Source organism: Chiloscyllium punctatum, chromosome 45 (assembly GCF_047496795.1).
Source record: "Chiloscyllium punctatum isolate Juve2018m chromosome 45, sChiPun1.3, whole genome shotgun sequence".
Taxonomy (NCBI): domain Eukaryota; kingdom Metazoa; phylum Chordata; class Chondrichthyes; order Orectolobiformes; family Hemiscylliidae; genus Chiloscyllium; species Chiloscyllium punctatum.
The window spans coordinates 46111622-46132737 of NC_092783.1; the positions used below are offsets into that span (position 1 = coordinate 46111622).

The window sequence follows — 21116 nt, forward strand, 5'->3', positions numbered from 1 at the left end:
CAAGATAATTGTGATGTTTGATGATATCCTTCCTTTCCTTTTAAGTCATGTGTTTATATTAAGTAGAGGTCAAAATTTGGATTCTCTTATAGCAAAAAGAATCAATTAACTATTGAGGATATTATTAGCTTTGAAAAACCACCAAAGCTGCATGCCTTTTTGTACCATAGCATTTCAGTTTGCTTAACATTTAAATTGCCTCATCTAATCTTCAGTATTAAGCACTCAGTGAACCCTCTTCCCATTCTCTTTGGTGGGGGGAATATTTTCTGAGGAATTTCACCTAGAACTTTACAATATTGGAGAATTGTAACCTAGTTAAAAAATACATTTCAAACCGTCAGGAAGAATAACCTTGAATGGCTTACTTCCTTTGGGCTGGGAGGGCTGGATGAACTCTGTAAACCCAAATTGTCATTCTGGAATAGAAACAGAAATTGCTGGACAAGGTAAGCAATTTCATTTGCAGCATCACATTTCAGGTCCAATGATCCTTCCTCAGAACCTCTGCATTTGTAGTTGTTTTGGTTTTTATTGTGTTATGGAGTTTAGCTCCCTCTGGTGGAAGTTGATAGAATCGATTGAGATACTAAAGTGAGGCGTCATGATTGTGAAAAAAAAGAAGCAATTTTGACTTTAAAAAGTAGATCGTCATCTGTAGTTGGATCTGGGGTGTCTGCAGAAGATACCCATCCTTGTTCAAATGTGCATCAGAAAAGCATCGGAAGAATTCATCTGCCCTACCAATCACATACAGTACCTCTTAGGAATGCTTACAGGATGGCTTTTTGTAAAGGCTTGTGGTGGAGCCCACAAAGGAGCAGGCTAATCTGGAATTAGTGCTATGTAATGAGCCAGATCTTAAAGTAAGGGAACACTTAAGAGGCAGCAATCATAATATGGTAGAGTTCAGTCTGCAGTTTGAGAGAAAGAAGGCAAAATCGGATGCAATGGTGTTACAGTCAAATACAGGGGCATGAGAGGGGAACTAATGAAAATCGACTTGAAGCAGAGCCTCGTAGGGAAGACAGTGGAGCAACAATGGCAGGAGTTTCTGGATGTAATTGAGGACACAGGTTCATCCCAAAGAAAAGAAAGATTATCCAGGGGGAGGGGGTGGAAACTACACAGCCATGGCTGACAAAGGTAGTCAGGAAATGTATTAAACAAAAAGAGAGAGTCTATAAAACAGCCAAGAGCACTGGGAAATCAGAAGATTGGGAAGGCTACAAAAACAAACAGAGGATAACAAAGAGAGAAATAAGGAAAGAGCAGATCAAATATGAGGGTAACCTAGCCAGTAATATTAGAAATGATAGTAAAAGTTTCTTTCAATACATAAGATTAGATTACTTAGTGTGGAAACAGGCCCTTTGGCCCAACAAGTCCATACTGACCCGCTGAAGCGCAACCCACCCAGACTCATTCCCCTACATTTACCCCTTCTCCTAATACTATGGACAATTTAACTTGGCCAATTCGCCTAACCTGCACATTTTTGGACTGTGGGAGGAAACCGGAGCATCCGGAGGAAACCCACACAGACACGGGGAGAATGTGCAAACTCCACACAGAGAGTTGCCTGGGGCAGGAATTGAACCCAGGTCTCTGGCGCTGTGAGGCAGCAGTGCTAACCACTGTGCCACCGTGTCACCCACATAAGAAACAAATGAGGGGCAAAAGTAGAAATTGCACCATTCCAAATTGATGCAAGAACACTAGTGATGGAAGATAAGGAAATAGCTGAAAAACTCAGTAAGTACTTTGCATCAATCTTCGCAGTGGAAGACATGAGTAATATCCCAACAATTAAGAAGAGTCGGGGGCAGATTTGAGTATGGTAGCCATTACAAATGACAAAGTGATAGAAAAGCTAAGAGGTCTAAAAATTGATAAATCCCCTGGCCCTGATGGTTTACATCCTAGAGTTCTGAGGAGGGTGGCTGAAGAAATAGCAGAGGCATTGATTGTGATCTTTCAAAAATCACTGGAGTCAGGGAAAGTCCCAGATGATTGAAAAATTGCTGTTGCAACCCCCTTAATCAAGAAAGGATCAAGACAAAAGATGGAAAATTATAGGCCAATTAGCCTAAGCGCTGTTGTCGGTAAAATTCCAGAATCCATCATTAAGGATGGAATTTCTAAATTTTTGGAAGTGCAGGGTCAGATTAGAACAAGTCAGCATGGGTTTAGTAAGAGGAGGTCATGCCTGACAAATCTGCTAGAGTTCTTTGGAGAGGTAACAAGTTGATTCGACCAGGGAAACCCAGTGGATGTTATCTACCTAGACTTCCAAAAAGCCTTTGATAAGATGCCTCACGAGAGGCTGCTGAGTAAGGTGAGGGTATATGATGTTCGTGGTGAACTACTGGCACGGATTGAGTATTGGCTGTCTGACAGAAGGCAGAGAGTTGGGATAAAAGGTTCTTTTTTGGAATGGCAGCTGATGACATGTGGTGTACCGCAGGGTTCAGTGTTGGAGCCAGAGCTGTCCATTTTATATATAAATGATCTGGATTAAGGGACTGGGGCATTCTGGCAAAGTTCGCCAATGATACAAAGTTAGGCAGACAGGCAGGTAGTTCTGAGGAGGTGGGGAGTCTGCAGAAAGATTTAGACAATTTAGGAGCGAGGTCCAGGAAATTGTTGATGAAATTCAACGTGAGCAAATGCGAGGTCTTGCACTTTGGAAAAAAGAATATGGGCATGGACTATTTTCTAAATGGTAAGAAAATTCATAAAGCCAAAGTACAAAGGGATCTGGGAATGCTAGTCCAGGATTCTCTAAAGGTTGACTTGCAGGTTGAGTCCATGGTTAAGAAAGCAAATGTAATGTTATCATTTATCTCAAGAGGGTTGGAATGCAAAAGCAGCAATGTGCTACTGAGACTTTATAAAGCTCTAGTTAAGCACTATTTAGAATACTGTGTCCAATGTTGGGCCACACACCTCAGGGAGGACATACTGGCACTGGAGTGTGTCCAGCAGAGATTCTCACGGATGATTCCTGGAATGGTAGGCCCAACATACGATGAATGGCTGAGGATCCTGGGATTGTACTCATTAGATTTAGAAGGTTGAGGGAAGATCTAGTAGAAACTTAAAAATAACACATAGCTTAGAAAGGGTGGATACTGGGAATTTATTTCCGTTAGGCGGGGAGACCAGGACCCAACCTTAGAATTAGAGGATGTCAAGTTAGAATGGACATGAGGAGACATTTCTTCAGCCAGAGAGTGGTGGGCCTGTGGAATTCATTGCCACAGAGTGCAGTAGAGATAGGGATGTTCAATGTCTTCAAGGCAGAAATTGATAATTCCTTGCAAGATCAAGGGCTACAGGCAAAGTGCGAATAAGTGGAGTTGAAATGCCCACCAGCCATGATCGAATGGCGGTGTGAACTTGATGGGCCGAATGGCCTTACTTCCACTCCTATGTCTTATGGTCTCTTTCTGGTTCTTATTTATAACTGTATGTTTGGAGTAAATTTCAAACATTTTGCAGCACACTCAGAGCTATGTTCTATAATACTTCCAGTATTACTTGAACATGCATTAAATAAGGCTCTGCTCACCTCTAGTGCAGTTGATTGTGAAATCCTACTCCTACTTCAGACTGGAAACAGAATCTCAATTCCATATCTCAACAGCAAAACAAATACAACCAACCAGTGAGGTTTTAACCACTATAATACATATATATAATATATATATATAAAATGCTTATAAATGCATTTTTTCCATTTTGATATCTAACTTCAGTCAAGTATAAAGACAACCAGAAATATAAATCTGTGTGTTTTATTTTGATTTACCTGTCCACTGCAGTATAAGATACAGTACATAATGCCATCATTGGTCACTCTGAGACAAAAACTGATTTTGGAGGTGGCATGACACAAAATAATTCAAGTTGTATTGGGATACTGACTGGTATATCACTGGTTTCTTATAGCTCAGTTCATGTGTGGAGCAACTTAACATCAACTGATGGGATTTTGAATCTTGCTGTGGTTAAGGTATACTCTGGACCTATCATTCACCCATACAATAAAACAAAATACAGCATTTTGCTACAGTTCAAGAAATAGTTGAAAAGGACCTGCTTTCAGGCAGCGAACCAGAGAAATACCAATTCATCAATAGCTTTTCAATGGCAAGTTGCAATAACAATGTAAGTGGAATTGGAAGCAACAGTGGATGTTATTGCAATTGTTGTGTTACAACATGTAAAGAAAACATCTGGTAACATGGCACAGTCCATGAATTTCTGAACTGGCCTCTTCTTGACTTTTCAATGCATGAACTGCTAGAAATCCTAAAAGAAAGTAGCTGAAATAGATCTATAGAAATACATGGGTTAATACTGATGTTAAAAAAAGACAAATCCAGAGAACCTATTCAAAGATTTAGGAGCTCAAGGAAGTACACCAACTTCTCAAGGAACCTTGGAAGAGCCAATAGATGGAACTGGAACTCAATAAACTCTAGACAACCACCTCAGAATAATGGGACATTGATTGAAAATGGAACAAGGCTGTTCGAGGACTATGTTAAGAATTGTTTCATCCACAGAATGATCAGCATTTAGCATGCACTTCAATCACTTCAGCAGAGGCAAAAATATTAGAATCATGAAGATTCAAAAACATGACATAAGAAAGGTCATTTCTCATCTGGATGGACAATCTAAGAAATGTAATACAAATGCCTTGCTTCATATGTATGTGCTTGCCAAATATGAAAACACGAATATTTGTTGCATTTACTAGTTATCAAGCAGACTATATGCTTTGTTAGTTGCACAGGTTGAGTAGAAATGAAAAAGCAAATCAACTGGTGCAATATTTATTGCTGAATTTCGTAATTATATTAATTGACTTTGGACATTGATAAGTTTCACAGACTTTGATTTCATGAGCTATCATTGCATTTATGCAGGCTTTGTGACTAGCACAAAGCAATGTTGCACTTTCAAGAAAATGAATTGCCATTAAGTGGAGGTAAATACTAAACAGGTCAGGCAGCATTCCCAGAGAGGTCTTATGATGTTTTGTCAGAATTTCACAGATACTGTCTAACCTGCTGAACGCGTCCAGCATTTTCTGTTCTTACTTCATTATTTCCAGCATCCTCAGTATTTGGCTTATTAGAATTAATTAGCAAATGACAATATTCCATTTGCACAATATTTAAAGTGTAATTGCAGGCTGACAGGTGATCTCTGTGGAAATATTGAGTTCAGAGAAATTGGACTGCTTGATAAAGTCTGACTGAAGATCTCTGTTCCAACATGCTACAATGCTCTGTAACTCCAAGTAAAGGATTTCTGGAATACTGAACGAATACATTTGATGCTTGAGGTTTTTAGTGATTCGGTGACAGAAAGCAGAGACAGAGAAAACCCGAAGCTCAGTCATGCTCAAACAATTCTCAAAAGATGTGCCAAAATCAAACCAGTATGCAGCCGGGAACCCAAGGAGAAATCCAAACATTGTACATAGATTCCACTCTGAAGAGAAAATTTTACTTGCACTAACAACACCTAATTCACATCTTCCCCTTTGAACTACTTGGGATTTCAGATGCTTCAAAAGTAGATCCAACTGGGCCTTCACTTGTTTACTAACACATGTCTCAGCTAGGCTTGGACGGGACCTATGTGCAGAAACATCAATGATTGGAACCCTATTTTCTTGCAATGTTCTTTCCAAATGTCTTATGGTTTTGTTTAAGTTTATTATCAGTACGTTTTCTTCCATACTGAGGATATGTAAATCCTGAGAAAAAAGCCCAATCTTCTGTATCTCCTGGACGTAGTTCTGGACCTGTTCAGATTTTGCTAGACTGTAATCAAACAGGAAAGCAGGCTTCAATTCCGAATCTACAGCTAGGATCTCAGCAAAGAGACCCAAGCAACGTGATGCAGAAAAATTCTTCTTTTGTCCTATCCTTAAGGTTTTCTGTGCAGTAAAGATCAGTTGTTCTTTTGGTATAGTCTCCATTATGGTAGAAATCAGACAAAATCTATTTGCAGATAAGAAGATCATGAAAAAACTAACTTCAGGAACTGAAAAACATACAAGCAAAAATTTGATATTTTGCCAGAATAACAATCTTTCATGCTGTGACTGACAAGTAATTTCAATTATAATACCAATAAATGACTGAATATTACTCAGATCTTGTAAATTTACACTCTAATACTGTCTGCTTTCTTTTTTAAAGAGAGAATAGAGAGCCAACAAAGACCACTAATATTGTCTCACATAATCCCTTCAGTGTGGAAACAGAGCCTTCGCTCCAACAAGTCCACACCAACCAAAAAGTATCCCACCCAGATCCAGTCCCCTATCCTATTATCCTATATTTATCCCTGACTAAGTACCTAACCTACACATCCCTGAACACTTTGGGAATTTAGCATGGCCAATTCACCTAACCTGCACATCTCCTCTCCTTCATAATCTGGCTCAGTGATTAGCACTGCCACCTCACAGCACCTGGGTCCCAGTTTCAATTCCAGCCTAGGGCAACTGTCTTTGTGGATTTTGCACATGCTTTCTGTGTCTGCATGGGTTTCCTCTAGTTTCCCCTCAGAGTCCAAAGGTGTGCAGGTGAGGTGAACTGGCCATGCTAAATTACCCAAAGTGACAAGGGATGTGTAGGGTGGGTGCAATAGTCAGGGTACTGTAGAACAATAAGGTAGGAAAATGGGTCTAGGTGGGACACTCTTTGAAGGGTCGGTGTGGACTTGTTGGACTGAAGGGTCTGTTGTCACGCTGTAGCAATTCAATGATCTTTAGTTCGGGCAAGAGGGGTAAGCCATTTCAAAATCCTTCTCTGAAAATTAGGTCAGGTAAGAGCAAGTAAGTTCAATTTTGCTTTCCCACTTCGGTTTTCTTTGCTGCATTCCAACCGTCACAAACCTATCCCTCAAGCTTCCTATTTGAAGGTAGCAACTTGATGCGACTGAAGCTCTCTGGTCCTTTAAGAACAGAGTGGCAGCAAAATCCATAAGTGCAGGGTTCAATCCTATCCTCGCTAAACTCCCATGCCGCCATGACTCAAAGGCAGCCATTGCTTCCCCACCCCAGGCCTGTACCACACTCGTCAATTCAGAGCCAGTGGGTTTAAAACCAGGAACCGCTGTCCCTGGACATGCTGCTCCGGGGGAAGGGTTTAATGGGACAGACTCTATCATCGCCGGTCCCGCCCTCGCCCTCGCCCTCCCCCTCCCCCTCCCACACCCCGGACCCCAATCACCTCTCCAACCACCCTCCTAAAAAACTCCACCTACCCAGTATTTCCGATTTTATCAAAGAATAAACGGGAAACGCTGCGGATATTTTAAATGTTCCACTTTACCGAGAGCACGGAAATATTCCCAATGCCCAACCCGCGCCGCCACAAAGGCCACACCCCCCCCATGCGCGTGCGTCAGTTTTCACGCATGCGCTTCTAAATCCGTGCCGTTTGCCTCAAGCGAGCCACATCGCCCCGCGCATGCGCGTGTCCATAAGTTTTGTAGCCCTGTACTTGTGTGTCTTTGCAGAATTCGTTTTAAATTACTTTCTGCTCTAAGATTTTTGTGTATTTAAGCTCACATCCATGAGTTTTGGTTTACTAATTGATGGGGGATGGAAACAAGGTTTATGAGGAAAACAGGAAATTGAAGGATTTGGTTTATTATTGTCACGTGTACCTAGGTACAGTGAAAAGCTTTGTTTTAGTCTCAATACAGGCAGATCATACCATACAAAGATCATAGGGTGATAGAACAGAGTTACAAATACAAAGATACAGTAGAAAGTGTAGAACAATTGAAAGAAATGTGAGAATATGATCTGTTGTGGAGAGCTCACTGTGTTGGCACCATCTTGAATCCAAGGAAAGCCAAATTGGGTATGAATAGTGTCCAATCAGCAAAGATCCAATTGATTGTTGGAGCGGGCTTGACGTGCTGAACACCCTATTTCTGTGCCTATTTCTTATAGTCAAGGACTGTCTTCAGGATTAGACTTTTTTATAACATTTTATTACACAACATGCAATACAATCAGTGATACAAGATGGTGTTAGTGTATGGCAAAACTTTACAAATAACATGCAAAACAACATTTTCACTGTATTTAGGTACATGTAAACTATTAAATCTAAAGCTGCAATATATGATAGTCTGTGATTTAGTTGGGCCTAATCTTACATTATTGAAAGACTTTTCAATGATTTCTACTGTCTAAATAAGCTAGTTGGATCTACTCCATGTTTCAAACATCCACATGGCTAGACTTCAAGCTTATCCCACAACTCTGCTCAAACTGTTATTTATGCCCATTGAGGAGCAGCTCCATGACATAATTGCAATGTTACTCTATGGTCCTACAGCTATGTACAATAAAGGTTTGAAATACTTGACAGTTCAAATATAATGTTGAAATAGCAAAACTGGAGTCAGTGGGAATTGGGGAAAACTCGCCACTACTCTGAGTCATACTTAACACAAAATGATTATGGTTCTTGGAGGTCAATCAGCTCAATCCAAGGTGTTCCTCTGACTAGGCATTCCAGTAATGAACTTCTATTCATCGTAAGGTTAGAAGTGGGATGTTCACTGGTGATTGCATAAATTCAACACATTTGCAACTCCTCAGATATAGAAACAATCTGTCCAAATGAAGTAAGGCTTGGGCTGAAAAGTGGCAAGTAACATTCATGCCTCACAAGTGCCAGGCAATGACCTCTCCAATCAAGAGATAATCTATTAACTTCTGCTTTAAGGAGATGCAATGTTATAACAGGCTGGCATGGCAAGCCAATGCAAGGCATGGATAATGTGGGAATGCAGGTAGGTGCTAAATAATTGAATGCTAAGAGAAATGGTTCAGCCCTGGCATACAGCCCAGTCCAACACTTGAGTTAGGTTCTTGTCCGTAGACACAAAGTGCCTTTGTTGCAGCCTTTCAATGCACCCTGTAATTTGAATCTTTGCTTCCTAAGAGGTTTGCAACTGTATCAGAGAGGTGACATGATGGTTGTGTTGGATTGACAGCTACTAGATGTTATGTCTATGTACAAGAGGTGCATGTAGCTGATTCCCATGGATTGTGCACTGACTTTCAGTTTGATTAAACACAAGTTGGAAGTTATTCAGAGCAAGTGGCAAGTTGAATATGCCAATTACCTACTCTGGTTTCTATCTCATATTTGCTGGATGTCCAGCTTGTTGGTGAGTTTGTTAAGATAGAAAGCTGGACTAATGAGGCAAATTGGGTCATCAAATGGGTGTTTAACAGGTTATAATTTCCCTTTAATTGGCAACTGGTTTCTGACTAGCGAGGGGAACTTGGCACATTGTTTTTGACAAGCATAAAAGATGGCACCAGATACTCTTGACATGGAGATAGACTCGCTGGATTTCTTGTTCAGTTCTGTTACAAATCTGTCCAGAGTCCACATTCAGTCAGACCTCTGTAAGAGTCCATGCAAAGTAATCAGTTAGTCTCCCCATATTTCACTATTCCCCATTGTAAATTCTCAGGGCTGTGCCTTTACTAGACTCACAAGGTCTTAGCAAAGCTTTTGTTTTTGCAGTCCTGTAGAAGCTTATACAATCCGTTTTTTACTAGATTGCATTCATATCCTGTATTTCCCTTTTTTTCAGTTTCTTGGTTCTATGCTGCATTCTAAAAACTTTCCAATCCTTAGAATTATTATTATTTCTGGCCTTCTTTTTTTTAATCTTATACAATCATTAACTTGCTTTGACAGCCATAGTTGACTGTCCTTTCTTTGATTTTTTTTTATTTTTGAAGGAATATATTGTTGCTGTAAGTTACAGAATAGTTATTTAAATACTGTCCATTGCCTACATACAGTCATGCCTTTTAATTTATTTTCCCAATCCAGCTGAGCCAACTTGTGCCTCATATTGTGCATAGCACCCTTGTTTCCAATCTAACTATTCACTGTTGTCGTTCTGTTCGCCAAGCTGGGAACTTGTGTTGCAGATGTTTCGTCCCTTGTCTAGGTGACATTCTCAGTGCTTGGGAGCCTCCTGTGGAGCGCTTCTGTGATGTTTCCTCCGGCATTTATAGTGGTTTCAATCTGCTGCTTCCAGCTGTCCATTGCAGTGGTCGGTATATTGGGTCCAGGTCGATGTGCTTATTGATTGAATCTGTGGATGAGTGCCATGCCTCTAGGAATTCCCTGGCTGTTCTCTGTTTGGCTTGTCCTATAATAGTAGTGTTGTCCCAGTCGAATTCATGTTGCTTGTCATCTGCGTGTGTGGCTACTAAGGATAGCTGGTCGTGTCGTTTCGTGGCTAGTTGGTGTTCATGGATGCGGATTGCTAGCCGTCTTCCTGTTTGTCAGGAGGATCTATCGCCTTAACATGCTCGTTTTAAACTAATTCTGACAGCTCAAACAAATCTCCCTGTGAGAATATCAATCCTAGTCTCATTAATATGTAATCAGTCCAGCTAAGACAGGACCCATTTGCGTAGAACCGGTCTCAAGGCCTCAGAAAACTGATATCCTTCCTCTTATACCAGTTCTCCAGTCATGTTTTCAATCAATGGATCTTCTTGTTGTTATGCTCATTAGCATCTGGCACTCTGAGTAATCCTGAGATGGGATCTCAGTTTAATGTTTTGCCTGAAAGACTTCCAATATTATATCTCTCCTTTGACTCTGCACCAAACTGTCAATCTCTGTGATGTACTTAAATTTCTGGAAAGGGATTTGAATCAATGATCAGATTGTTATGGACGCAGCCAGACCACTTAAAACATTCTTAAGCAGGCAGCCCAGATCATAACTTGTTTTGGTAAGTGTACAGTGAAAATTACCTAGAGTAATTTAATGAGGTTGACTACTAGGTTAGAAACAAACAAAACTGTATTCATAAAATTATACAATGAAACACAAAGAACAGAGTAACGAATGCCTACAGAACTCAGTTTATCCAAACTAGACTTAATTATGGTATTCCAAATATACACAATAGAAACCAGTATAAATGAATGGAACAGATGCTTACAGGTTGGAGTTAGAAGGGCAGAGAGAGAGAGTTTGTTTCCACAGAGCTTACTGTTGAACGCCCAACTAGTTCTGAACTGAACTGAACTGAACTGAACAGCTAGAGAGTTGACCACTCCCCTTTCATTATACAGGTCACTTCGGCCTGAAGTCTCATCTGTTTACATATAAACAAAAAGGCCTCTCAATATCCTTGAATTTCTGTACCAAACCAGACTAATCAGCACCAAGAGTGGCTTATTACCCCTCTGAAAAAAAGGGACATAGTATGATTGAGAAAGAACAGCTTTTAGAGAAACAGAAACCAGCTTTGTGACAAGATTCAAAGGTTAAGGTGTTACCACTAAGCCAAGAATGATACTCTGTCCCTGTCAGTTGTAGATCACATTGTTTATTTGGTATTTCATCATCTTATTTAGCACACCAAGCTGCCAGATGTACAGCTGGTTTAGCATTTTAGAACAAGTTTATATTTTTCAGGTGGAGTTAACACAGATGGTTGGAGCATAGTGCAGTGATGCCAACAATGTGGATTCAATCCTGACAGGTATTGGCTATGGTAGTTCATGGAGGCCTTGTCTTGTCTCATTGCATGATGCGCAATTGCTAAATAACTACTTCTCTTCCCTCTCTCTTTCTCTTTCTTACAGATAGAAATGTCAATGATAGCTTAAGAATTATGGCGTATTATCTTCCATTCTCAGGGTAAAGGTGTTATAGATTCTTCTACAATCAATTAGGGTTTTAAAGAGGGGGGGGTTCTAAGAGTAGATGTCTCCCCAGACTTCATGCCAGCACTGGACTCTGGTTATGTGCTCAGTCCATGAAGTACAGTTGTTTTATAATGGTAATGATGGAAAATGTGACATCTGATAACAGTCCAGTGTTAGTTTTGAATTTTCTGCTCATATTTGAATGAACGTAATTAGCAGCTCCAATTACTGTCAATGGCTAATTCCTGGATGAAAAAAGGACCTATAACTCTACCTAAGGAAAGCAGAATTTTGTGACTCAACATTGTGCCATATATACTCTAAGATTTAACTCTGTGGCATCTTTTCATTAATGTGTAATATATACTGGATAGTGGGTGTAAACTAGATTAGAGTGGTGCTGGAAAAGCACAGCAGGTCAGGCAGCATCCGAGGAGCAGAAAAACCGATGTTTTAGGCAAAAGCCCTTCATCAGGAATAGAGGCAGGGTGCCTGCAGAGTGGAGAAATAAATGAGAGGGGGGTTGGGGTGGGGAGAAAGTAGCATAGCGTACAATAGGTGAATGGGATGGGGATGGAGGTGATAGGTCAGAGAGGAGGGTGGGGGGAGGTAGCAAAGAGCACAATGGGTGAATGGGAGTGGGGATGAAGGTGATAGGTCAGAGAGGAAGGTGGAGTGGATAGGTGGAAAGGAAGATAGGCAGGTAGGACAGGTCATGATGGTGGTGCTGAGCTGGAAGGCTGGAGCTGGGGTGAGGTAGGGGAAGGGGAAATGAGGAAACTGGTGAAATCCACATTGATACCATGGGGTTGAAGTGTTCTGAGGTGGAAGATGAGGCGTTCTTCCTCTAGGTGTTGGGTGGTGAGGGAGCGGCGGTGGAGGAGGCCCAGGACCTGCATGTCCTCGGCAGAGTGAGAGGGGGAGTTGAAATGTTGGGCCGCAGGGCGGTGGGGTTGATTGCTGTTCTACTGTTCACCTATATTTGACTTATTTGATTCTGAGTTTGATCATTGAAATGTAAGTTAGACATATGTTAAATATAAATTGGAAATTTGTCCATTTGGTTTCTTCATCGAGCTGTTCAGTTAATTTGGTTCCTTTCGATAGTTGGTTTCCACAGACATTTTAACATTTTATATGAAAGGAAACATAGCTCGATTTTTCCAACAGACCAAATTTAATTTGCAATATTGAGCAGCCTATTTAATTTATTCAATCTTATAAGATACATGAAATTGTAGTTGTGACATGAAATAATTTTCTCTGTCTAACAAGTAATAATTTTCTACAGTATGTTAGAATAACAATAGATCTTCAAACTGTCACATTCCAAACTGAATTTGTTATTTTACTTAAATCAGAAACATTTAAAGTATAGTACTGATTATTTAGTTGAAACATGTTCCATATGTGGCTTTATTTTTGGAACAAGTGTAAGAATTGTTGCATTGACAACAAAGTCAAGTTTTGTAGATGCTTTATAAATCATTCTGTGATGACCAGAATGAGAAGAGATCAGTAATCACAGGTTATGATTGATTGCATCATTTAGAAAACATATATCTCATTTCCATTTGTGTATCCATAAACTTGTACATTTAATTAAAATTTTAGTAAAATTCAGTGTCGTTTCTGAATAAATTGCACCCTTCAGGTGGACAATTACAGGTGAAGTTATTGACTCCATCTACGCACGTTGATCCTGGTGGGCAAGGGTTCATGAGCTCACACTCATTGATATCTGGAAAATAATTATAAACCACATTATTTACTGCTTTCATAATAATATTTCAGTCTTCTAAGCATAAGTGCAAAGTACAGAGGTGTAGACAAATGTCTTTTCCTGTTGATACCTGATTTCAAACCCAGATGTTCAGAAAGTTCTCTGCTGGCTGTCGTTATGTAGGTTTCATAGAAGAGTAGAGTAGGAGGCCATTTAGGCCATTCTATCTAAGCCAGCTCTAAAAGATGACCCAAAATCTACTTCAATATGGATGCTGCCCCACTATTCCAGAATCTGGTTTCCAGCATCTGCAGTCATTGTTTTTACCTAATCATATTCTATAAGTCATTTAACCAATCTTGCAATGATCTTCTATCTTTGGTCCTGGTTTGGGTTGCTATAGGAAAACCTGTTCCTAGTGAACATAACCTATACCACAGTTATTATCACCTGATTCAGTATAAGACCTAGAAAAAGTACTAAAGAAAGGCCTGCACCAATTATTATTGCACTCAATTTATGTGAATAGATTATGATAGATAATTTAAGAACACCTCGCCCTCACAGTACACAACTACTGACACAATTGGGATTGGAGAATCTATGGGAATCTCAAGAGAAAGAATGAACTTTGTGATAAAAATACTCAGACCTTGTTCGCAGAATGTTCCATTAAATCCTCCAAGACATTTGCAATAAAATTCACCATACATATCTACACACAGCCCATTATTTTGACAGGGAGATGAATCGCATATTGTTCTGCCTGAAAAAGAGAAATTAAATTGGAATTTTTATTTTGATCTGACATCAAATAAAGCACGACATTTCGAGAATTAGCAGAAATTGCTCTAACAGTTTATTTAGATTTCTCTGCATGTAGCCATCATATAGTGTAGAAAATTTGAATGCCAATACCAGCAGACATAAGTCTAAAGTAGTAGGTAAGGGAATTGGTTTGAATCTATTCTGCATTTGACCGTTAATGTTGGAAAATGTCATTCATCATCTGCTATTTCTTAATCGTTTCTTGTCTGTCTTCTAGGAGATCATGTAGTCCAGAGGAAGAGTCTCTGCCTCTATGTTCAGTTATCATGTCTAGGCTTGTTAACCATGAAAGGAGCATTTAAAATGTGGTTCAATGTGCTGACAAATGCTTAAACATTTTTTACACTTTCTGAATGTTACCCAAATAGAACAAAAATACCCCTGAAGTTGTCATTAAAAAAAGCCTGGGCCTCCTCCATCGCCACTCCCTCATGACATGCAGGTCCTGGGCCTCCTCCATTGCCACTCCCTTACCACCCAATGCCTGGATGAAGAGGAGGGGAAATGAGGAAACTGGTGAAATCCACATTGATCCCAAGTGGTTGCAGGGTCCCAGGGCGAAAGATGAGGCATTGTTCCTCCAGGCATGGTTAGGGTTTGGCGACGTAGGAGGCCCAGGACCTGCATGTCCTTGGTAGAGTGGGAGGGGGAGTTGAAGTGTTCAGCCACAGGGCTATGGGGTTGGTTGGTGTAGGTGTCCCAGAGATGTTCTCTGAAATGACCCACAAATTGGCATCCTGTCTCCCCAATGGAGAAGAGACCAAAGGATGCAATAGATGATATTGGTGGAGGTACAGGTAAATTTATGTTGAATGTGGAAGGATCCTTTGGTGCCTTGGACGGAGGTGAAGGGCAGGTGTGGGCACAGGTTTTGCACTTCCTGTGGTAGCAGGGTAAGGTGCAGGGAATGGGTTGAGGGCTGGTGGTGACGTTGACCTGATGGGAGTCGCGGAGGGAATGATTTCTCCAAAATGCTAGTAGGGGTGGGGAGGGAAATATATCTCTTGTGGTGGGGTCTGTTTGTAGGTGGTGGAAGATGCGGAGGATGATTTGATGGGAATGAGGGTGATGCTGAGATGGAGGCTTTGGACTCTGATAAGGTGGGGGCGGAGGGGAAATGAGGAAACTGGTGAAATTTTAATTAATCCCACATGGTTGCAGGGTCTCAAGGTGGAAAATGAGGCGTTCTTCCTCCAGGCATCGTGTGGGTAGCGTTTGGAGATGGAAGAGGCCCAGGACCTGCATGTCCTTGGTGAAGTGAGAGGGGGAATTGAAATGTTCAGCCACGTGACTGTGGGATTGGTTGGTGCAGGTTTCCCAGATATGTTCTCTGAAATGATCCACAAGTTGGCATCCTGTCTCCCCAATGTAGAGACCACATCTCCACCCTCCTTTCTGACCTGTCATCTTCATCCACCTATTGCATTCTCAGCTACCTTTCCCCCAGCCCCACCACCTCCCTCCCATTTATCTCTCAGCCCCCTTGCCCACAAGCCTCATTCCTGATGAAGGGCTTATACCTGAAACGACAATTCTCCTACTCCTCGATGTTGGCTGACCTGCTGTGCTTTTCCAGCACCACATGCTCGACTGTGTTCTCCAGCATGTGCAGTCCTCACCTTTCTCCTAATTGATTTCCACACGAGTGAGAAAGCCACTGCAGACAATTGTGTGAGATAATCTCCTGGAGCTTGCAAATCCTTCCTGATTCAGTCGGTTCTGCTATAATGCGGCAGTTCTGGTCTCATGCAATCCCGTGTTATTAAAAATTTGCATAATAGCAGCACCATTTAAACTAATGGGGCTAGAAACGCATTATAGCCAGTACACACTTTAAAAGTTTGCGCTTTGGAAACAGTGTCTCCAATTCGTCAATCGTATTATAGCGAATTCGCATTAACGAAACGTGCATTATAGCAGAATGACCTGAAGTCACAAAATTGACACTTCATCCAGAGGGTGGTTAATCTCTGAAACTCATTACTGTGGAAGGTCATGGATTCCAAACCATTGAGAGTATTTAAGACAGCGGTATATAAGTTTTTGATTAGTTAGGGGATCAAAGGTTATGAGGAGAAGGCAGGAGAATGGGTTTGAGAAATATATCAACCATGATCAAATGGCGGAGAGACTCGATGGCCAGAATGGTCTAATTCTGCTCTTGTGTCTTATCATCCTATGGTCTTAAAAAATTTTTGGTAAAAAAATTCAGCCCATTAACTCTGTTTCTCTCTTGCTTTCTCTCTCTCGCGCGCGCGCCCCCTCTCCCCAACAGGTGCAGCCAGGTTTACTGAGTATCTCCAACACATTCTGTGTTTTTTGTTTGTTTCAGGACATTGACTCTCACTCATTAATATTATTTGATTTGTTAGGCCACATAATACCAATTGGGCCTTTAGAATACAGAAAAGAGAATTCTTGGTATCACTCACGCTTGATACCTGTACGCAAATGCTAAGCTGACAATCTGATGCAGTTCTGAGGGCATGCAGCCTGTAAAGGGTAATGGCTTTTGGTTGCAACATTAAACTGAGATCCTAGATGCTGTTTAAAGTGAACACAAAAGATCCTGTGACACTATTATAAAGGGCAGCATAATTACCCTTGGAGTACTGCCAAATATTGGATCCTTAGTTAAAGTTACCAAAACCAACTATCTGTTCATTCATCACTTTTTTAAGGAGTATTTTCCGGGAGGCTGATCTGAGTAAAATACTTCTCAAAACTGAGCCACCAATTGCAAAGTGCTTTGAGGCATCATGAGGTTGTAGAGTCTTTTTTTTTCTTTCTGAAATGAAACTATCTTCGAACTACTTTATTAAACTAATCACATGGTCAGGAAAATAGCTTTTATGATGTCAGAACCTGATTGGTCTAAATAAGCACAATACTTTAAATTGTGATGTATTAGAGAAAGCATACCTGTATAGAAGTCCCAGAAAATTTCCTTGAAGAAAGGAAATAAAGAAAAGATTATTAATTTTGTACTTTTAAGGCCAAAAATCAATTGTTCCTAATTAAACACAGTCTCAGGCCAACTCCAATTTAATTGTTACATGGTTGGTGCTTAGAAGTATCCAGCACTGTGCCCATCACAACTACCCAATGAAAGAGCAGCACTGTATCCGTCACAACCACCTAATGAAGGAGCAGCACTCTGAAAACTAGTGCTTCTGAATAAACCTGCTGGACTATAACTTGGTGTTGTGTGGTTTTTAGCACTGTTTAAGATTGCTTTTAACTTGAGACAAAGTGCAATATCTTTACATGCTACAACTACGGTTTCATACTAAGTGCCCTCTTGTACATAGTTTAGCAGACATTGATCAGATTAGAATACAATCTGCTCTCCTCAAATAATTAGTCAACAATTACATTCACTTCTCAATTCTTAATAAAGTTGGCATTTTAAATCTAACTGCTTTGTTGAAAGTGATTATGTTTCTTGTTTAATGTTTTAAATCAAAAGGTAAGGGCATTTAGACCTTCATTTTCCAAACAGAAACACAAACAGACAGCACTTTTCTGCCTGTGTGCCTTTCATCGATTATTATTCTATGTAGGGCAGGATCCCAACACCATTCATGGGGGTTTGCCATAGGAAATGGCTTCAGTAGATTAGAATAAGTTATTTGAAAATGTGCAATAAAAACTGTTTTCTGCAGAAATAAATCGGAGGATGCAGCAACAGGGCACAGAACGACCATAGTTTCAGACTTGATGTGGAGGTCTTGTTGAGCTAAGTAATTACTTAGCACTGAGAGAAGGAAGTCAAAAAGTCCAAAGCATACCCACACCACAGAAAAAAAATAGGATTCTTTATCAGTCAATGCCACCTTTACCTATTCCCATATGGCAGTGTGGTGACAAATAGTTCAGTGAGTTTCTAGAGCTACTCACAACAAGCAATGGAAACAGCAAGTTCCATATTGCAGCCAGCTCACTCTGCTGGATATCTGAGATCTTCTCAGTTATGTAATTATTTATGTGAAAATGAGAAAGGAGCGGTGAAAGTTAAACAAGAATAAACTTAGTCCTTACAGTTTTTTGATCATCTTCAAAAATCTCTCGGACCTCTTCTTTGGAACAGGTTTCTTCTATACACTCTCTTTCCAAATTCCCAGACTTAAGCTCCTCGAGTCTCCAATTGTTAGCTCTACGAAATCGAGACAGGAACTGTGCGGCAGCTGATTTCTGTAAAAATACTCCATATTTTTGAATAATAATGCAATTATAAATCAGGTGCCTGTGTAAATTTTATGTGATATTTTATTGTACCATGATAATATTGTTGCGTGAAGTGTCTGTTGTGATAGTTTGAAGTTGCAAAACGTACTCAATAAATGCATGTTTTTTCATTTCTTTGAAGTATAAGAGTCAAGACTCTAAGCTGGAATTTTACTGGAGTTGCTGGTTTTAAATTTCCCAGGAAATAGACCAGCCATAGAAGTTTGTCAAAATATTAAGGGATGAATTTTGCAAAACCATTCAAAAATTATTTGAGCTAAAGTACTGTGGCCTGATGTGGTTAAATCCTATAGTAAGTAAATTGATAATTATTTAGCCTTGCTCAGCTGCAGAGATAGTTTCAAATAAAAAAAACACAAGTAAGCATTTTCTCCACAATCCTGTCAAACATTGCCACATTCGGTATAATCTGTTTCGTTGTAGCAGCTTGGTCTGTGACTTTTTATTTCATATTTTATTGTGTGTTAATTTTTTTTTGTGTGGTGTGGAAGTTTCACTTTAAAATTTTATTCTCTTTAATAAACCAAGTATTTGCTTTTAGCAGATGGACTGGAATCAGGTTGGTATCTGCAATTCATACGTCCAAGCTGTGGTTTTAATTAGGGGGCAGTTGCTAACAGGTAGACTGTAAGTCACTATTAGAGAAAAAAAAGGCCCCAGCAATTTTAACTCATGAATAGGCTATCAGATCCACTTCACACCTATTTCTGCAGAAAGTAGTGGCCCATATAAAAGCAGGTGCTGGAAATTTGAAACAAAACCAGAAAACTTTGGAGACACTCAGCAGATCTGTCAGCGTTAACTTTTTAATATGACTTTTCTTCACAGCAGAATGTTCTGCTTTTATTCAGGAAGTGATCCATGGTTGACTGCTGATCAAGGAGAGAGATCAAGAGAAATTCTAGGAGGATCTCAAAGGAGAGAAGAGGGAGGGAGCCCGGAGCAAGAGAGAATTCAACCTGCCTTGAGCCCAGAGAAACTTTTGCAGTCCTCCAAACCTCATAAAGAAAATAAAAGTGGGCTCATCTGATCCATGATCCTGGAGAAAGTGAGGACTGCAGATGCTGGAAATCAGAGCTGAAAAATGTGTTGCTGGAAAAGCGCAGCAGGTCAGGCAGCATCCAAGGAGCAGGAGACTCAACATTTCGGGCTTATGCAACACATTTTTCACTTGAATATTTACCTGGCGAAAGAGCCACAGCATCTCACTTACTCAGGCCAGGGATAAAATTAACAGTCAGCGGTGGATGACTTATTTCGCCTGTAGTCTGGACATGTCAGTGAGGACCCTGTGCATTTGTCTGGGCTGCTTAGCACCCTTTCTGAAGCTTGAGTCAAAATTGTGACTAGCTCTAGTATGGATAAATAATCAAGGACATTTAACTACATATCACTCCAGTTTACACCCAGTGGATAGCATTAAAATTGCCATTTTTCCAATCTAAATATCATAATCCAATTACCTTAATGGAAATCACTCAAAATATCAGTACTATCATGCCACATAAAACCAGCAAAAGGTGTATGAATATTTTGTATTCATTAATGTTTTTACACAAAACGTAAATGCACTTACACAAAAATTTATTTTTTAAGAAACAGTAATATGATCACATTCCTTGATCTCAACTGTGTCTGAAGGGATGGTACGAAGAAGAGAAACAGATAATTCATGATTGAGAATGAAGACCTGAGAGTTCTTGATTCCAGTTCATCTGTAGAAAATAAGCACTTAGTTTGTAAAAAAGATTAATACGTTAAAGTGAAAAATCCACACCCAGTGGAAAAACTCTTAACATACAACAAAATATGAAATAGAAAGTCACAGACTAGGCAGCTATAACTGACCATATTAAATTGAGTGTGGCAATCACCGACAGTCAGTGGGCAGTGGATACAAAAGTCAAAGTGGTAGAGAACAAATCAGATCATCACCATATTGTCAGACAGGGACTAACTCAGCACTGTATATGGAGGGAACAAGGGGTCTATGTCTAAAATCAGACTCCGTGAAGAATTATCCTGAGAAACATTGATACTGTGGTAAACATTGATACTTACAGTCATTTGCTTGACAGCCAAAGAGAAGCAATGATATTATCCCGTAGCTCAAAATTACTGTCATTTTACTCCCAAAATTCCTGCTCAAATTTACAGCAAAGTCAAGATGCAATTTTGTATCAGATAATTGGACTTCACTCAAACTGATGTTTCAGTGTTTGTATAGTCAGTGTTTTACTATCACTGCTAAAATGTTTTGCTTAATGAGTAACCAATTATTTCGAAATGCCGTCACAGCAGTTCACAGCGCACTTATTTCAGTATTGATGGTATCCGCAAAATATATAATTTCTTATCTCAAATCAGATACATATTGTAACTGTTTAACATGGGGTAGAATCTTACTGGTACCCCATGGAGGGTTGGAGAGGGAGGAGGTGAGGGCTGGTAAAATGTTGGGAAGCATTGAGAGGGCATATCCCATCAATGTAGTCCCAACCCCAGGCCATTTTACCAGAGACAGGACTGGAAACATAGGAGCTTTCTACCAAGTGGAGACAAACA

At 40.1% G+C, this 21116-nt stretch overlaps 2 protein-coding genes across 5 annotated transcripts; both read right to left on the minus strand.

Moving 5' to 3' along the window:
- Positions 1 to 3784: 3784 nt before the first annotated feature.
- Positions 3785 to 7435, minus strand: c45h1orf74 (chromosome 45 C1orf74 homolog). 3 transcript variants are annotated; one of them, XM_072563649.1, is made up of 2 exons: positions 7300 to 7435; positions 3785 to 6026 (listed from the first exon to the last, which is right to left on the minus strand). In XM_072563649.1, the coding sequence occupies exon 2, from the start codon at positions 6002 to 6004 to the stop codon at positions 5192 to 5194; it is 813 nt and encodes a 270-aa protein (XP_072419750.1). In that variant the 5' UTR covers positions 6005 to 6026; positions 7300 to 7435; the 3' UTR covers positions 3785 to 5191. The 3 variants fall into 3 exon arrangements, with proteins under 3 accessions (XP_072419750.1, XP_072419751.1, XP_072419749.1); XM_072563650.1 differs by having other exon boundaries at positions 7368 to 7431; XM_072563648.1 differs by having other exon boundaries at positions 3785 to 6069; positions 7300 to 7419.
- Positions 7436 to 12910: 5475 nt separating this feature from the next.
- On the minus strand, positions 12911 to 20810 carry LOC140467349 (venom prothrombin activator pseutarin-C catalytic subunit-like). 2 transcript variants are annotated; one of them, XM_072563652.1, is made up of 5 exons: positions 20613 to 20810; positions 18345 to 18497; positions 17226 to 17250; positions 14128 to 14241; positions 12911 to 13493 (listed from the first exon to the last, which is right to left on the minus strand). In XM_072563652.1, exons 1-5 carry the CDS (start codon positions 20616 to 20618, stop codon positions 13363 to 13365), a joined length of 429 nt encoding a protein of 142 aa, XP_072419753.1. In that variant the 5' UTR covers positions 20619 to 20810; the 3' UTR covers positions 12911 to 13362. The 2 variants fall into 2 exon arrangements, with proteins under 2 accessions (XP_072419753.1, XP_072419752.1); XM_072563651.1 differs by having other exon boundaries at positions 18345 to 18508; positions 20613 to 20803.
- Positions 20811 to 21116: the final 306 nt, after the last annotated feature.

Coding starts and splice junctions, on each gene's coding strand:
- c45h1orf74 (XM_072563648.1), bottom strand. CDS start 6,049: ATGATCTTCTTATCTGCAAATAGATTTTGTCTGATTTCTACCATAATG.
- LOC140467349 (XM_072563651.1), bottom strand. CDS start 20,676: ATGACAGTAATTTTGAGCTACGGGATAATATCATTGCTTCTCTTTGGC. Junction 14,242..17,225: donor TTTCTGGGACTTCTATACAG/GTATGCTTTCTC, acceptor TCTCTTTTTCAG/GCAGAACAATATGCGATTCA. Junction 13,494..14,127: donor TGGAACATTCTGCGAACAAG/GTCTGAGTATTT, acceptor ATTATTTTCCAG/ATATCAATGAGTGTGAGCTC.